The sequence below is a fragment of the Pteropus vampyrus genome, unplaced genomic scaffold (genome assembly GCF_000151845.1).
Source record: "Pteropus vampyrus isolate Shadow unplaced genomic scaffold, Pvam_2.0 Scaffold477, whole genome shotgun sequence".
Taxonomy (NCBI): domain Eukaryota; kingdom Metazoa; phylum Chordata; class Mammalia; order Chiroptera; family Pteropodidae; genus Pteropus; species Pteropus vampyrus.
Genome location: NW_011889258.1, coordinates 625,985 through 641,450, shown reverse-complemented (window position 1 = coordinate 641,450; position 15,466 = coordinate 625,985). Strand labels below are relative to the sequence as shown.

Sequence of the window (15,466 nt, the reverse complement as noted above, 5' to 3'; positions counted from 1 at the left end):
AAGGTTTGTGCTGAGAAGTCTGACAATAATCTAATGAGTTTTCCTTTATATGTTACCATCTTTTCCCTGGCTGCCTTGAGAATTCTTTTTTCGTCATTGTTTTTTGATAATTTTAATACAATGTGTCTTGGCAAAGACATTTTTGGGTTGAGATAATTGGATATTCTGTTGATCTCTTGAATTCAAAGGTTCAGTTTATTCCTTAGATTTGGGAAATTCTCAACTATTTGTCTGAAAATGCTTTCTAATTCCTGCTCTTTTTTCTCCACTTCGAGAATGCCCATTATTCTTATCTTTCTTCTCAATGATATCAGCTAGTTCTTCAATTTCTCTTTCATTCTTTTTCCTTCTTCAGTTTCCCTTTTCTTCCTTCTGATTTATTTCTAGATTTCTGTCTTTGATATCACTGATCCTTTCCTCCATTTGGCTGACTCTGTTTCCCAAGCTTACTATTTCATTTTCCCACTTTTGCAGTGTGTTCTTTATCTCCAGAATTTTTATTTGGTTCTTTTGCGGGGTTTCAGTCTTCTTGCTAAAGAACTCATTCTGCTTATTTAGTTATTTTTTCAATTCCTGTGGTAGTTCTTATGTGCAGTTTTCACACTCAGATGTGCTGGTGTGCAGTTTTGAGTTGTTTTTGTTGTTTTAGATGTTCATCTTGTTCATCTTATTGTTATTTCAAGGGGAGAGATCTGGGGATGTCTCTAACTCCTCCATGTTTCTAAGAGAATTTGATTCCTGAATCAATTTCTTAATTCAGTATTCATCTGTTCATACTTGCTATTTCTTCCAGGTTCAGTCTTGGCAGGTTATATAATTCCAGAAAAGTATACATTTTTTCTACATTGTCTAATATTTTGGTATATAATTATTCATGGTAGTCTCTTACAATTCTATGTATTTCTGTAGTGTCTGTTATTATTACTTCTATTTTATTTCTAATTTGATTTATTTGAGTCCTCTTTCTTTTTAAATTTTATTAAAGTTATTGAGGTGACATTGGTTAATAAAATTATGTAGGTTTCAAATTTACAATTCCATAATATGTCATTTGTATATTGTGTTGTATGTTCACCACCCTAAGTCAAATCTCCTTTCATCACCATATACCCTTATCTACCTCTCCCCTTCCCCCTGTCCCTCTGGTAACCACTAAATTGTTGTCTGTGTCTGTTTATTTGTCTTGTTCATTTGTTGTTTTCAGTTTTATATACCACATATGAATGAAATCATATTGTTCTTAACTTTTTTCTGTCTGACTTATTTCGCTCTTTTTTACTTAGTCTTACTAAAGATTTGTCAATTTTATTTATCTTTTGAATGAAAAAAAAAACAACTCTGGCTTTTAGTAATTTTTTTTTCTTGGCCCCTATTTTATTTATTTCCATTCTGATTTTTATTATCTCTGCTCTTCTCCTAACTTCAGGCTTAATTTGCTCTTCTTTTTCTAGGTTTTTTGAGGTGTAAAGTTAGGTTGTTTATTTGCAATTATTTTCCTTTCTTAATATATGAATTTACCACTATAAACTTTCCCCTTAGAGAACTGCTTTTACAGCGTCCCATAGGTTTTACTAAGGTGGGTTTCTATTTCTATTTGTTTCTAGATATTCTTTAATTTCCACTTTGATTTCTTCTTTGACCCATTGGTTGTTCAGGAATGTTTTATAGTTTCCACACATTTGTAGGTTTTTCAGCTTTGCTCACATTTTTGATTTCTTGTTTCATACCATTGTGGTTAAAAGTTGATACTTAGTATGATTTCGATCCTTTTACATTTGCTAAGACTTGCTTTTGTCCTATATGATCTATCCTTGAGAATATTCTTCACACATTTGAGAAAAATTTGTATTCTGCTATTGCTGGATAAAATGTTCCATAGACACCTGTTAGGTCTATTGGTCTAATGTATAGTTTAAGTACATTGTTTTCTTGTTGATTTTATGTCTAAATGATTTATCTGTTGTTGAAAGTGGGATATTGAAGACCCTTAATGTTATTGTATTTGCTCTCTATTTCTCCTTTCAGATCTGTTAGTATTTGCTTAATATATTTAGGTGTTCCAATGTTTGGTATGTTTATATTTATGATTATTTTATCTTCTTGCTGTATTGATCCCTTTATCATTATGTAATGGCCTTTTTTGTTTCTTGTTACCATTTTTGGCTTAAAGTCTATCATGTCTGATGTAAATATAGCTACCCTCATTTTCTTCCACTTTCATGGTATAACTTTTTTCATCCTTTCACTTTGAGTTTATGAGTGTCCATGAATCTAAAATGGGCCTCTTTTAGGCAGCATATAGTTGGGTCTCGTTTTTTGCTATACATCCAGCCACTGTGTTTCTTTTGAATGATGAGTCCAATGTGTTCATATTTAGAGTAATTATTAAGATGTAAGAATTTACTAATGCCATCTTATTAATTACTTTCTGGTTGTTTTGCATTTCCATTGTTACCTTTCCTTTGTCTCTACTTATATTCATTAATTGACTTATTTCTACTATAGTATTTTGTTTTCCCTTTCTTTGTCTTTTTAAGATCTATTCTAGATTTCTCCTTTGTGGTTACCTTGTGAATCACATAAAATATCTTACAGATAAACAGTTCTTTTTAGGCTGATAGCAACTTATATTTGGATACCTACAAAGTCTCCACCCTTCTACTCATCTTTTTAATATTTTTGATATCACAATTTACTTCTTTTTATGTCATGTAATTGTAAATAATTTATTGTAACTATATTTATTTTTGCTACTCTTTTTCTTTAATGTTTATACTGTAGTTGAGTGGTTAACACACTTTCCTAATACAGAGTTAGTTTTCTAAGTCTGACTGTCTATTTTTCACCTTCACCAGTATGTCATGTACTTTCATATGTTTTCATGTTACTGATTAGTGTCCTTTTATTTCAACTTGAAGAACTTTCAACAGTTTTTACAAGGCAGGTTTAGTGGTGGTGAACTCCCTCAGTGCTTATTTATCTAGGAAAACCTTCATTTCTCCTTCATACCTAAAAGGTACTACTACCAGATAACGTTTTCTTGGCTGGTAGTTTTTCTTTCAACACTTTGAATATGTCATTCCACTTTCTCCTGGTCTGTAGAATTTCTGCTCAGAAATCTGCTGATAGCCTAATGGGGTTTCCTTTGTAGATTACTATCTTTTTGCCCTGGATGCCTTTATGATTCTTTCTTTATCATTGATTTTTGACAGTTTCATTATAATGTGTCTTAGAGAAGGTCTATTTGCATTGGGATTATAGGATGTTATTTAAGCTTTATGTTTTTGTATGTCCAAGTTTTCCTCAAGGTTTGAGAAGTTTTCAGGTGTTATTTCTTTAAATAAACTCTCTGGCCCCTTCTTTTTCTTCTTCATAAAGACTAATCATTCTAATATTTGCCTTTCTTATTGAATCCCATAGTTTTTGTAGGCATTCTTTACACTTTTTAAATCTTAGTTTCCTCTCTTCTTCTAACTGTATTATTTTTATATTCCTATCGACCAGGTCACTTTTTTCTTTCATCTAGACTCTCTATTGCATTTTCCACATCATTCATTGAATTCTTTAGCTCCAGAATTTCTGTTTGGTTCTTTTTTATAATTTCAATCTTTTTGGTAAAGACTTCCTTCTGCCAATTAATTTTATTCCTGATTTAATTGAATTCTTTCTGAGTTTTTTGTAGCTTATTAAATTTCTTTACAACAGCTATTTTGAATTCTTTATTATTTAGATTGCAATATTCTGTGCCCTTGAGTTTCATTACTGGAGAGTTATCATTTTGTCTTTGTGATGCTATATTTAATTGATTTTTTTTAAAAAAAATGTTTATAGGCATGTGTTTCTGTTTTTACATTTGCAGCAGCAGATATCTCCGTAACCGAACTTTTATGTCTTTGGTTCATACAATTCACCAGGCTGGCTTTTAGAAACCTCTTTTGTGTTCCAGAAGGTGGCGCTATACCTCAAGTTTGTGTTTACTCCCTTGCCCTCAACAGTTGCCTATTTTTTGATCATGTTCTTTGTGTACCAAAACATGATTTCCCTGATGCACTTGGGAACAAATACAGGGAGCTGGCAGCAGAATCTTAGAAGATTTGAGTTTACCACTCAGTGTATTTGGTGTGCTTGTGGACCCAGTAGGGAAATCCTCAAGGTCGGCATTTCCAGAGGCACATGGGTAGACTTTCTGCTAGCACAGTACCTTCAAAGCTGTTTGAAATTCCAATCTTCCTTTTTCTTAATATGCTTCCTCCCCTCAGTTGCAGAGCTCCTGCGTTAGTACGCAGAATGCTGATGGAGAAAAATTAGTTTCTTCAGCAACAACCCATTCAGCTGAGGCAACAGGCCCTTTCTCACCACCTTCTTCTTTACCCATGAGATAACTGGCCTCTGCTAGATAAGTCAGCTTCAGTCAGTGCCTTCTTGTGGGTGGGGAAGCACCAGGAAAATTTGTTTGTTTGTTTGTTTGTTTGTTTGTTTACCAGCTCCTCTGCAACCAAACTCATATTTTTTTTATGTTTTTTTTTTCTTTTAACCCCCAGTGTTATGTTGGATGTTCCCTTTAGGAGGCTGGACTTATGCAAGTTCTTTCTTATGGGTGAATATCTGCCCAATTATACACTCGCCCAATTCCTGCTTGATAGCAACAAAATGGATCCAGGCCGTCTTGCTGGCTCTGCTTGTTCTATAGCTCATTCGAAAGTTTGTCTAACTCCTGCTGTCTGAACTGATGTGAAAGATTCTCCTCGGGTCATTTGGAACAAGGTACAAAGTCCAGAAACTTCCACAAAGACACTCTTGTTGGTGTGTAGATGTCTACTTTGTTGATTAAAATGGGAAATAAAAAGGAGGAACATCTTAGGTTGTCATGTTGCTGATGTCACTCTCTCAACATGTATTTGCATGTCTACTCTTTCACAGGAAGTAAGGTAAAAATTGCAAACACAAAAATGAACAAATATGAAACAATAAAGAAATAAATAAAATACAAATTATAAGAAGTCATGAGGAAAAAAAGTCACGGTAACTTATTAGAAACAAACATATCAGAGGGGTAGGGAGATCTTTAACTAGGGTGGTCAACATTGAGAACTGAAGAAATTTGCCTGCAGCCATACTACTCTGAATGTACCCAATCTCATCTGATCTCAGAAGCTAATCAGGGTCAGGCCTGGTTAGTACTTAGGTGGGAGAACTGAAGGAATTTAACTGAAGAAACAAGATAGTTGTCGGAAGAACATCCTAGGCATAGAGAAGAGATACCAGACAGCATTTTTTGAAAAAAATTCCTTGGACCAATCAAGCCTGAGGTCAAGTCTATGCTCTTCACTCAAGTTGACTCATTTATGGAAAGTCAGAAAAGGGAAGTGTTGCTTCCTCTCTGAGAACAAGGTAAAGGAAGTATAGATGGGACACAGACCAACACAATCCAATCACTTCCCATGTTCTTCTGTTAAATGTAGACATTTAAGCTGTTAGCAGTGGTATATTTATACTTAATGGAGCTTAATGTACTAGACTCCTTCCCACAGAAGCCATAGTAAATTTGGACCAAGGAATCCCTGAACTGAATTCAACATTAGTCTCCACACTTATGCAGTAGAAGGGAAGCTCATTTAAGAACAGAGTCAGGTTAATAGATGTTTTTATCTGAGTTGGAACTTGTTTAGACTGATTAAAAGAATTTTTTAAATACTTTTTTATGTTATTTATACTTGGCATAAAATAGTATATTAGTTTCAGGTATACAACATAGTGATTAGACATCTATATAACTCACAAAGTGACCACCCCAATAAATCTAGTGCCCCTCTGACACTGTGCATAGTTATTACAATATTATTGGCTATATTCTTTATGCTATACCTTCTATCTCCATGACTATTTTATAATTAGCGATTTGTACTTCTTATTCCCTTCCCCCTTTTTCATCAACCCCCCAACCCCCTTCCATTTGGTAACCCTCAAAATGTTCTCTGTATCTATGAGTTTGTTTCTGTTTGATTGTTTTGTTCTTTAGATTCCACATATATGTGCAATCATATGGCATTTGCTTCTTCTATCTGACTTACTCCATTCAGCACAATACCCTCTAGGTACATCATGAAATGTCTTTTTCCATCCACTTACTTTTAGTTCTGTGTGTGCCTTTTAATCTGAAGTAAGTCTCTTGTAGGCAGTATATGTAAGGGTCTTGTTTTCTTATCCATTCAGCCACCCTGTCTTTTGATTGGAGCTCTTAATTATTTTTCATTTGAAGTACTCATTGATAAATATGTGGTTATTACCATTCTTTATTTAGACTTTCGATACATATTTCTTTCTTCTTCCTAAAGAAGTCCTTCCAACATTTCCTGTACTACTGACTTGGTGGTAATGAACTCCTTTAGTTTTTTCTTGTCTGGGAAACTTTTTATCTGCCCTTCAATTCTAAATAACATTGCTTGGTAAAGTAATCTTGGTTGTAGGTCTTGGATTTTCATCACTTTGAATATTTTGTGCCAAGCCCTTCTGACCAATAAAGTTCCTGCTAAGAAATGGGCTGGTGGTCTTATGGGTGTTCCTCTGTAGATAACTAATTGTTTTACTCTTGCTGCTGTTAAGCTTTTCTCTTTGAATTTAACCTTTGGCATTTTAATTATGATGTCTTGGTGTGGGCCTCTTTGGGTGCACTTGTTTGGGACTCTGAACTTCCTGGGGTTGTATGTCAATTTCCCTCAGCAAGTTAAGGAAGTTTTCCATTATCATTTTTTCAAATAGATTTTCAATTCCATGCTCTCTCTCTTCTCCTTCTGGTACCTCTATAATGCGAATGTCCATATGTTTGACATTGTCCCAGAGGCTTCTTAAACTATCTTTGTTTTTTGGGATTCTTTTTTCTTGTTGATGTTCTGATTAGGTGTCCTCTGATAGCTCTTCTCCTATGTCACCGATTCAATCCTCCATTTCATCCACTCTATTGATTCCCTCTAATGTACTCTTCATCTCAGATATTGTATTCTTCATTTCTGAATGGCTCCCTATTATGCTTTCCATCTCTATTTTTATGTTTTTTCTCTTTGTTAAAATTCTCACTGAATTTATCTACTCTTACTCTAAGTTCCTTGAGCATCCTTATAACCAGTGTCTTGAACTCTGCATCTGGTAGATTGTTTGTCTCAGTTTTGGTTAATTCTTTCTCTGGAGCTTTCTCTTGTTCCTTAATGTAGGACATGTTTTTTGGTCTCCCCTTTTGGCTGCCTCCCTGTGTCTGCTTGTATGTATTAGGTAGGGTTCCTAAATCTCCTGGTCTTGGTAAGAGTGGCTTTATGTGGTAGGTGTCCTATGGGGCACCTTGGCACAGACCTGAGAGGGGCTCAGCTGTAGGCCAAGTTCAGCTACAGCCTGGGCACCTCTAGGGCCACCTGGCAAAAGTCACCAAGTAATCCACCTATGGCTGTCACCTGTGCTGGCTTATAAGGGCCTCGTGATGTCAAGTCAGAAATAGAGGCTGGCTTCCGCTGGTGCAGGGCTTGGGGCTGCTCAGCAAGAGGTGCAGGGCACGCCAATACCACATTGTGCTTCTTTGGTTTCTGTGAGCCTTTGAGAGATTTTATGAAAGTCCATAGTAGGAGCCAAGACAGACCATTTGTATGGATTAAATTACTGGAAATGGCTTAGGTGGGCCCACAAGTTGGGAGAATCTGGGTCTCAGAGGATCCCTTGGGTGGAGTGACCTACGTTATCCAGGTTGATGGTGCCTGTGTCTGAAGGCTGGAAGTGGGAAGGTCTCAATAAAGGAACAATGGCTTCTACCTGCATCTCTGTCCGGGTGCCAGCCGCCCCTCCAGCCCTTGCTCTGAAGCCTGACAGCTCAGCACTTCCTCATATGTTCCTGGTACCCCATGAGCAGCTTCCCCAACACTGGAGCTCAGAACAAGCTAGTCCATCAGGGAGTAAAGCCAGCATGGGCCCTTTAAGAGGAAAGTCTCTGCTTCCCACACCTCTCTGTCTCACTCAGCCACAACCTCCTCTGGTTTTCAAATCCAGAGGTTGTTGGGGTTTCTCTTTCCAGTGCTGGAACCTTGAGATGGGGAGCCCAGTGTGAGGCCAGGACCCCTCACTCCTCAGGTGAGGGAGGGGGCTCTGCAGCCAAGACAGCCCTCCCGATATTCAGTGGCCACATGCAGTTGTGGGGCCAGGACATTCTGTGTCTTCATCCCTCCTACCATTTTGAGGTGACTTGTTTTTTGAGGTGACCTAGTTGTAGGGCTTCTGTTCAGCCAGATCTCTAGTGACTTCACATACTGGTTGTTATATAGTTTTGTTATAATTTTGTTGTGGTCACTAGAGGAGGCATGTACAGTCTCTATCTTCTACATCATTTTGAATCTCAATCCTAAAAAAAAAAAAAGAATTTTTATACCTGTTGGACTTTAGAGTTTGAGGTCATTACTAAAATAAAACATGCAAAATCAGTTCCTATTCTTTATCCCTTTTTGATCACGTATTGAATAGTTCATTTAAATGGTACTGTTATTTATTAAAATATTTAAAGATGAAATTATATAATATGTTCAGTGTACTTTAATATAATCTAGGGTAAAGAGAGTGGGTGCAGGCATAGAAGAAAGAATATTGGCCAGGTGTTGGTGTTCGTCGAAGCTAAATAAAGGGTGCATAGGGGTTCATTGTACTACTTACTAGTTGTCCTTCTTTTTAAGATATTTGAACTTTTCCATAGTAATATATACATATATGAATCTGAGTGAAAAAGTTAAATATATTTAATGACCTAGGGCACTTTACACCATTTTTAACCTAGTATTATATGTTTTACTTTATCAGGCATGTTATGGGGAGTTTATAGTAAGACCAAATTGCTTCATGCTTCCATTCCCTGAGCCCAATACTTGGACCATTATTGTTTTCAGTTGATTTGGTTATTTTTTCTTATTATTAGATTAACGTTTCAAAGGTATGAAGTATACCAATCTTTGTACAAGTTGTGAATATTCAACATTGTTAGAAAGGATGAAAAATTCTCTCCATTATGTGCCAGAATCAAATGTGAAGAGCAAAGATCCTAGGTCTCTGCCTCTCAGCTCTGCTTCTGAAGCTCCTGCAAAAAAAGGAGACACTGGGCTCAGGGAGATAGTCCTAGTGACAGACACCTCCCTCTTCCAAGAAGCCATTGATCTGTTATTCTTTGAAGAAATTCAAGAAGGCAAATGTAAGGCCTTAAATAAAGTCTGTGCCTATAGATGAACCAGCAGATGTGTACAAGGAGTTAGAAAAAGAGAACTTAGTCAACAAATGGTAGAAGAAATATATCTTGGCAAAATCAAATAAATGGTTAAGATTAGAGAAATTCTGCTGAAGAAATGGTCTGTGGAGTTCAAGAAAGTTACAATGCACTACCCCCCAAAACATACAACATATTCTTTAATAACTGAGGAACAAGTGAGTTAAAATAGCCATATTAACCTGAGAGTTTGTCCTGCACTCCTCCTTTCCAAAAAATATTGTAGTTAAGACAGTGAAGTTACTTATGGGCTAGCTTCAGGAAGGCACAGAGGAGGCATATATATGATTTGATGACATTTGAAGTATGTAATGGATCCTGTATTTATATTTCATTGTTTTATTCCGGTCTACCAAGACATCGGAAATTTCTCCTTAGGAAAGTCTTTACCACTTCCTAAGAAAATCTTTCTGCAACATCCAAAAATGTAATTCCTAACAACATGGTTGTTACAGAAGGTTCCTGGATCTTCTAAAAACACTAGATATATAGCTTAGATGAAGAGGAAGATGCTAAGGTGCAAAAAATAATAACTAGGATGAGAGAAGAGCCAGAGACAATTGTCCTGACTTCACTTTTGTTGCTTTTGTTGTTTGTTTGTTTCTTTAAGTAGTCTGTTTTGGGTATAGCAATGGAGTCAGTAGAAGATGGATGTTTTACCTTGCTAATCCACAAGAAAAATCAGATTGTCAATTCTTAACATCATTTAAGACTAAAGAGAGAACATTTTCTGTCACCTCATTTCCTTTTCTACCCTCTCATTTCTTTTTCTACCCACATATTGTACTCTAGCAAATGCAGGGCTTTAAGTCATTCAAATAAACTTGGTCCACAAGTGATAGTGGGGGAATAATCTTAATAGGGTATGGATAGCAAAAAATTTATGGGAGGAGTAGATATGTGAAGCGTGGTAGGATGGAAAAAGTGGATCATCTTTCCATTTGAGAATAACATGCACCTCTCCAGGGAGAGAAAGAAAGGGTAAAGCCTCATGGGACTTTTATCTATGTTTGACAACAAAGACAAAGATCCTCAAGTATATCAGTTTGCTTAAAAAGAGGCTAAATACACATTGACTTCGAGAGACAGAAAAGTGCTATGTAATTACAGAGACTATCTTTATCATTAAAATGTATATCATAAAGTATGGATGTAAATATTCCAGGTGCAACATTCTTACAGTGTCTTGGTAATAAAAATATGATGAAATAAAAATTAAGTGCACAAGAGTTCCACTTATGCACCCTTTCAGACCAAGGTAGCTTGATTTGTTGTTCCTATGACAGATGGCTCCTTTTAATGAAATTACAGGTTAATAGAATTAGTTACTTAACTGGATAAAAATAAAACCATATAGAACATTTGAATATAATAATAAAGACAATAATGAAAATAATAATAACATGGAAATTATTCCATATTAAAAAATCTCTCTTGTTGGAATAATTACATATATATTTTGGAATCAGAACTCATATAAGTTTATATGGAAAATGTGAGGTTATTTATCTTGAATTGTACTTTACTGTAGTTAAAGGTGTTTACTTTTTGCACCCTGATTTTATTGAAATGATAAATGGGATGTTTGGAGAAAAGATTTTCCAAGGAAAGGAGAAGCTCAGAGAGGAGGCTGCTATCTGTATGGCAGCTACAGCAGTACTTCTCTCCTAGTTTAGATTTTTTTCCCTGAAAATCAGGTCCAGAGTTAGAAGGGGAAAAGATATAAATAAAAAAAAATAAAAAATAAAAAAACAAGTAGAGATCTGAGAAATTCATCTGAAAAGAGATCTGAAATCTCAGAGATCTGAGCCTTGCTTGTGGATATGTCTTAGAATTTTGCATCCCCATTATGGTAGGCAACCTCGGTGATCACTTACTATGTGTAATCTGAAAATCTTCTGTAAATCCCACTTTCTTCAAACATTTTCCTCCAGTTTACTTCAGTGTCTTTAACCCCTCCATTAAAAGTGAGGGATTAACATTTTGAGTTAAGGTTTATCTCTAAAGCCTAGAATTCAGATATCCCTGGTCAAGTTAATATTAAGCTAACATTAGTCATTAGCACCTTAGTGTGAATAAGTCAATCAGATTACTGACTAGAATAATAAAGAAATAGGACAGAGGACAAAACATACTGATGGGGAAGAGGCGTAGATAAAGTCGACCACAGCACTGAACGCAAACCCAAAAAACCAGGCCTGGGGAGGAGGGGTGGTCCTAGCTAAGCAACATAAGAATACTAGATACTTGTCCTCTTCTCAAATGATGTAAAGGATCTGCAAGGGCTTCTATTCTGACTAATAAGAGGATTCTAACTTCAACCAACCATTTCTCTAAAAAGTTCAGTAACTTCCTGGACATATTTTTCCTTCCCTTTAAAAAAGATATGTTTAAGGTGAAATTAATATGTTAATAAAATTAAGTCATTGGTCTCCCAAAAGGACCCTAAGAAGTATAATTCATGCATATGTAGAAAATAATAAACACATAAAGTATAGACAAGTCTCTTCCATTACAAGTACTCACAAAATTATTACTTGTGATCCCATTACAACACTAGATTATTTTCAAACACAAATTACTTTAAAGCAAATAGATCAGACATAGTTACAGTTACCCTTTTAAAAACACAATTTAACACTTATTTAACACATCAAAATATGAACATTACAATTAATAATTAGGAGGTAAATAGATACACTATTGCTAGCAGCACAGTCAGTTTTCTAATAGGATATTATTTTAATAACAAAATGCAAGCAAAATCAACACTTGTCCATAGAAAACATTAGAAAATTTTCCATTCATCTTATATATTAGAATTCATTTTGATTTCACCAGTTTTTCCCAAAACATATTAGTATCATAATTGTGTGCCTAAAACAACTCTGTTCATCTAAATATAATAAAATTCTTGGTTGATTTCCACATTCCTTCCAGATGAGAAGCAGCATGAGTCTTCCTTAAATAGCACACACATTTTGAGTGGAGCATTTTTTAAGTTAGAGCATTTGCTAAAACATGTTTCAAAGTATTATAACATGTAAGGCCTCAGATGTAATTACTATTCGTGTTTAGGGTCTATTTTCTAAATACTAGTACCAAACAGGTTGCAGGCAAGGCATTGTAAGTGGTGTCCAAAGCTGTTAAAATTAATCTTTTACTCTTTTTTTAAAGGTGAAAGAATTGTCTTCTCCAGCTGTTGGAAGGTAGGCTGTGCAGACCTCAGAATGGTATAAATGGGGCAAAGCTGGACCAGACAAATTACTGAAGACTAGGATCCATATGCTGGGCTGCCTCCAAACCCTACTCTGGCTTGTGAATGTAGCTTTATAGTTGCCACTTAACTTAAAGTAAGAACTGCAATGTGGTGTGAGTCTTTTAAGAGGTGTATCCAACACTACTTTATCTTTTGTTTTGGCCTGAGCTTGGTGATTAATTAATGTACTACTTCTTCCATAGACTCAGAAAATGCAATAACCTGTCAGAGTACCTCAAATTCACTCTGGAAGCATTGTGGAAACTCCCTTTACTAGACAGGTCCATACATCTCCAAATGTGTTCTTTGGAAATAGTTTAAGAGAAACAGAACTGTAATTTTTACCTATGTGGTATCTCCTGGACCTATAGAGGCAATTTGGGCCACATTGTATGGACTTTGACAAGCTATCTGCCTTGGGTAGATTCAATATGGCAACTTATACAGTCATAGAAAGTTATTATATGTGAATCTGCTTCTTGTTCTCACTTTTAACATACTGAAGGCCTAAGTTCATATTTTTGTTCTATGAATAGGTGTAACAGATGATGTTTCATAATGACACTGAAATGAGGGAAATAGCTATTCCAGTCTTCAAACCCTAGAGTATAATCACACATGGGAGATAAAAATGATCCCATGTTTATAAACACTTTATTCTCACAGAATAATATATTGTCCATCCTACTTAAAACAAAACAAAAATATGATATTAGAATATAAATTGTGACTACCAGTATAAATATTAAGCTACATTGCCTCTAAATACTCAGTGTCCATTGTAACAAAATGAAGTGCTTATGATGACCCCCAAGCTGAATGTCTCTTTATGTCTTAGGTTCAAAGGTAAAACTACTTATTCTAGTTGAGAGAATACATGTATAAGATGTCTGAAATTTTATAGTTCAAGTCTTAAAGACTTGATAACAAATTACTACATGGATATGTCAACATCAATGATGGTGGAGTATAATTTTCTAAATAGATTCTGTTATGAAGATGTGAATTCCTCATATAGGTAAGATAAAGCATAACTTAAAAGCTGTGAGTGCTTTCTGTGATTACTTCCCAGTAGCTTGGGGTACTGCAAATGTGTTCTGATATATTTCAGGCCACGGTCAGGTTTTTTTTTTTTTTAATTTAGCATAATTCATCTGTCAGGGTAGAAGTAATATGGTTGCTCACAAAGGATTTCACATGAAGTTGGATGCTATCATGTAAATCTTGTCTTGAAAGCCGTCTTCTGAACTCATTAGTGGTGAAGTAGTATATAACTGGGTCAAGGCAGGAATTGAGACTAGCAAGACACAGAGCAACAGAATGAAATATCAGAATCACCCTTCTGGCTAGGCAGCTTTTAATTTTGTCAGACTTGACCAGGAAATCTAAAGGAAAACTGAAGTGATAAGGTGCAAAGCAAATTAGGAATACTCCCGCACAGGTGAGAATCATCTTCAAGGCTTTCTTTTTCTCTCCAAGGTCTTGGGCCACAGAATATTTATCTTGCAGTGATAAAACAGCCTTCCAGGTACAATACAGAACAATCAGAAGAGGAGTGACAAACCCAATTAACTCGCCAATGGTCATCATGGCAATGGACTGGGCCAGATTGACATTCCTCATAGGAAGATCCACAAAGCATTTAGTTTTGTTGCCTGGAGTGTCATCACTGGTTCTGAGGAGAGGAAAGAGCAGACAGGCAAGGCAGATGATCAGCCACCCAGCAATGCTGATGTATAGGTCATATTTCTGTTTGCAGTCATGAAAGCGAAAGGGGTACATGAGAAACCAAAATCGTCGCACACTGATGCAGACCAAAAAATAGATGCTTGCATACATGTTGACATACTTCAGGTAAAAACAGAACATGCAGAGGCCAGTCCCAAAAGGCCAGTCATGATTCAAGTAGTAAAAGATCCGCAGTGGTAGGGAGAGAACTTGTAGTAAGTCAGCAATGGCTAAGTTTATCATGAATATCACAGCCCGCTTGGTTTCTTTCATATAGCCATAAAACACCCATAAGGCTAATATGTTCCCTATGAGACCTGGCACAAGAATGACAGTGTATGTCACTGCGTAGATAAAGTATCGAAAATCTATATTGTCTCCATCTGGCCCAGCACATGTGTCATTAGCAGGCATGTTTCTTTCTAGAGAAACTATCTTTGCCAAATGGTGGTTCAAAATCTAAATTTACAATCAACTCCTGCTCTTTCTCAGAGACAGATCATCCATGGGTTGGAGAAACAGTGTAAAATAACGTTTTTGCTGCATTGATCTGAGCCTCTACATATGATTTTCAAAGAACTATCTGTGTGTTTGCTTTGAATTTGTCTACAGTAATTAAATAGAAGTCTAGTGTGTAAGCACAGATGACAAGCCGTTATAATTTCCCCCTCTTTTTTACACTGTTAAAAGGCCTTATGGGACATCAAGACAATTGATCCTCTCCCATTTGGATCATGAATGTGTCATATAGCAATCCTTCAAATTCCCATATGATGATAGCCGTCACTTTACAGGTGTTTGGCAAGCTGTTTTTTTCTTTTCTTTATTTTTGGCTCACATAGAAGAAAGTTTTGCTTTAGTACTCAGTGGGTCTGCAACTCTTCAGAGATGATCAATGTGGATAGATCAGCTTTTCTGGGACATTTTCAGTTACGTGTTGAAAGCTAAAAAGTGAGAAACAAAGATAAAGCTGCAAGTGAAGAAAAAAATTATTGTCTAGCACATTTTGCAAAAAAAAAAAGAAAAAAGAAAAAGCCTATGTGTAAAAAAAATCTGTTAATTTGAATGGAAAGTTCTGATGTGAGAATGATAATCCACACTTTCTATGAGGTACTTTAGAATCACAGGGAAGTATAGCTAGGCATCTGAGAGGTAATCTAGTACCTTGTTATTCAAAATGTGATCCTGAACCAACA

General features: G+C 35.8%; 1 protein-coding gene across 7 annotated transcripts in view; it reads right to left on the bottom strand.

Moving 5' to 3' along the window:
- Nucleotides 1-12,717: 12,717 nt before the first annotated feature.
- Nucleotides 12,718-15,466, bottom strand: part of GPR174 (G protein-coupled receptor 174) — a 40,390-nt gene continuing 37,641 nt past the window's right edge. For 5 of the 7 annotated variants that reach the window (XM_023524583.1, XM_011382466.1, XM_011382464.1 and 2 more), the window contains one exon: nt 12,718-15,240. In XM_023524583.1, coding sequence (XP_023380351.1) covers nt 13,683-14,684 — 1,002 coding nt within the window. In that variant the 5' untranslated portion in view covers nt 14,685-15,240 and the 3' untranslated portion in view covers nt 12,718-13,682. The remainder of the gene's footprint in view (nt 15,241-15,466) is intronic. The other 2 variants (XM_011382465.1, XM_023524582.1) reach the window with 1 other exon arrangement.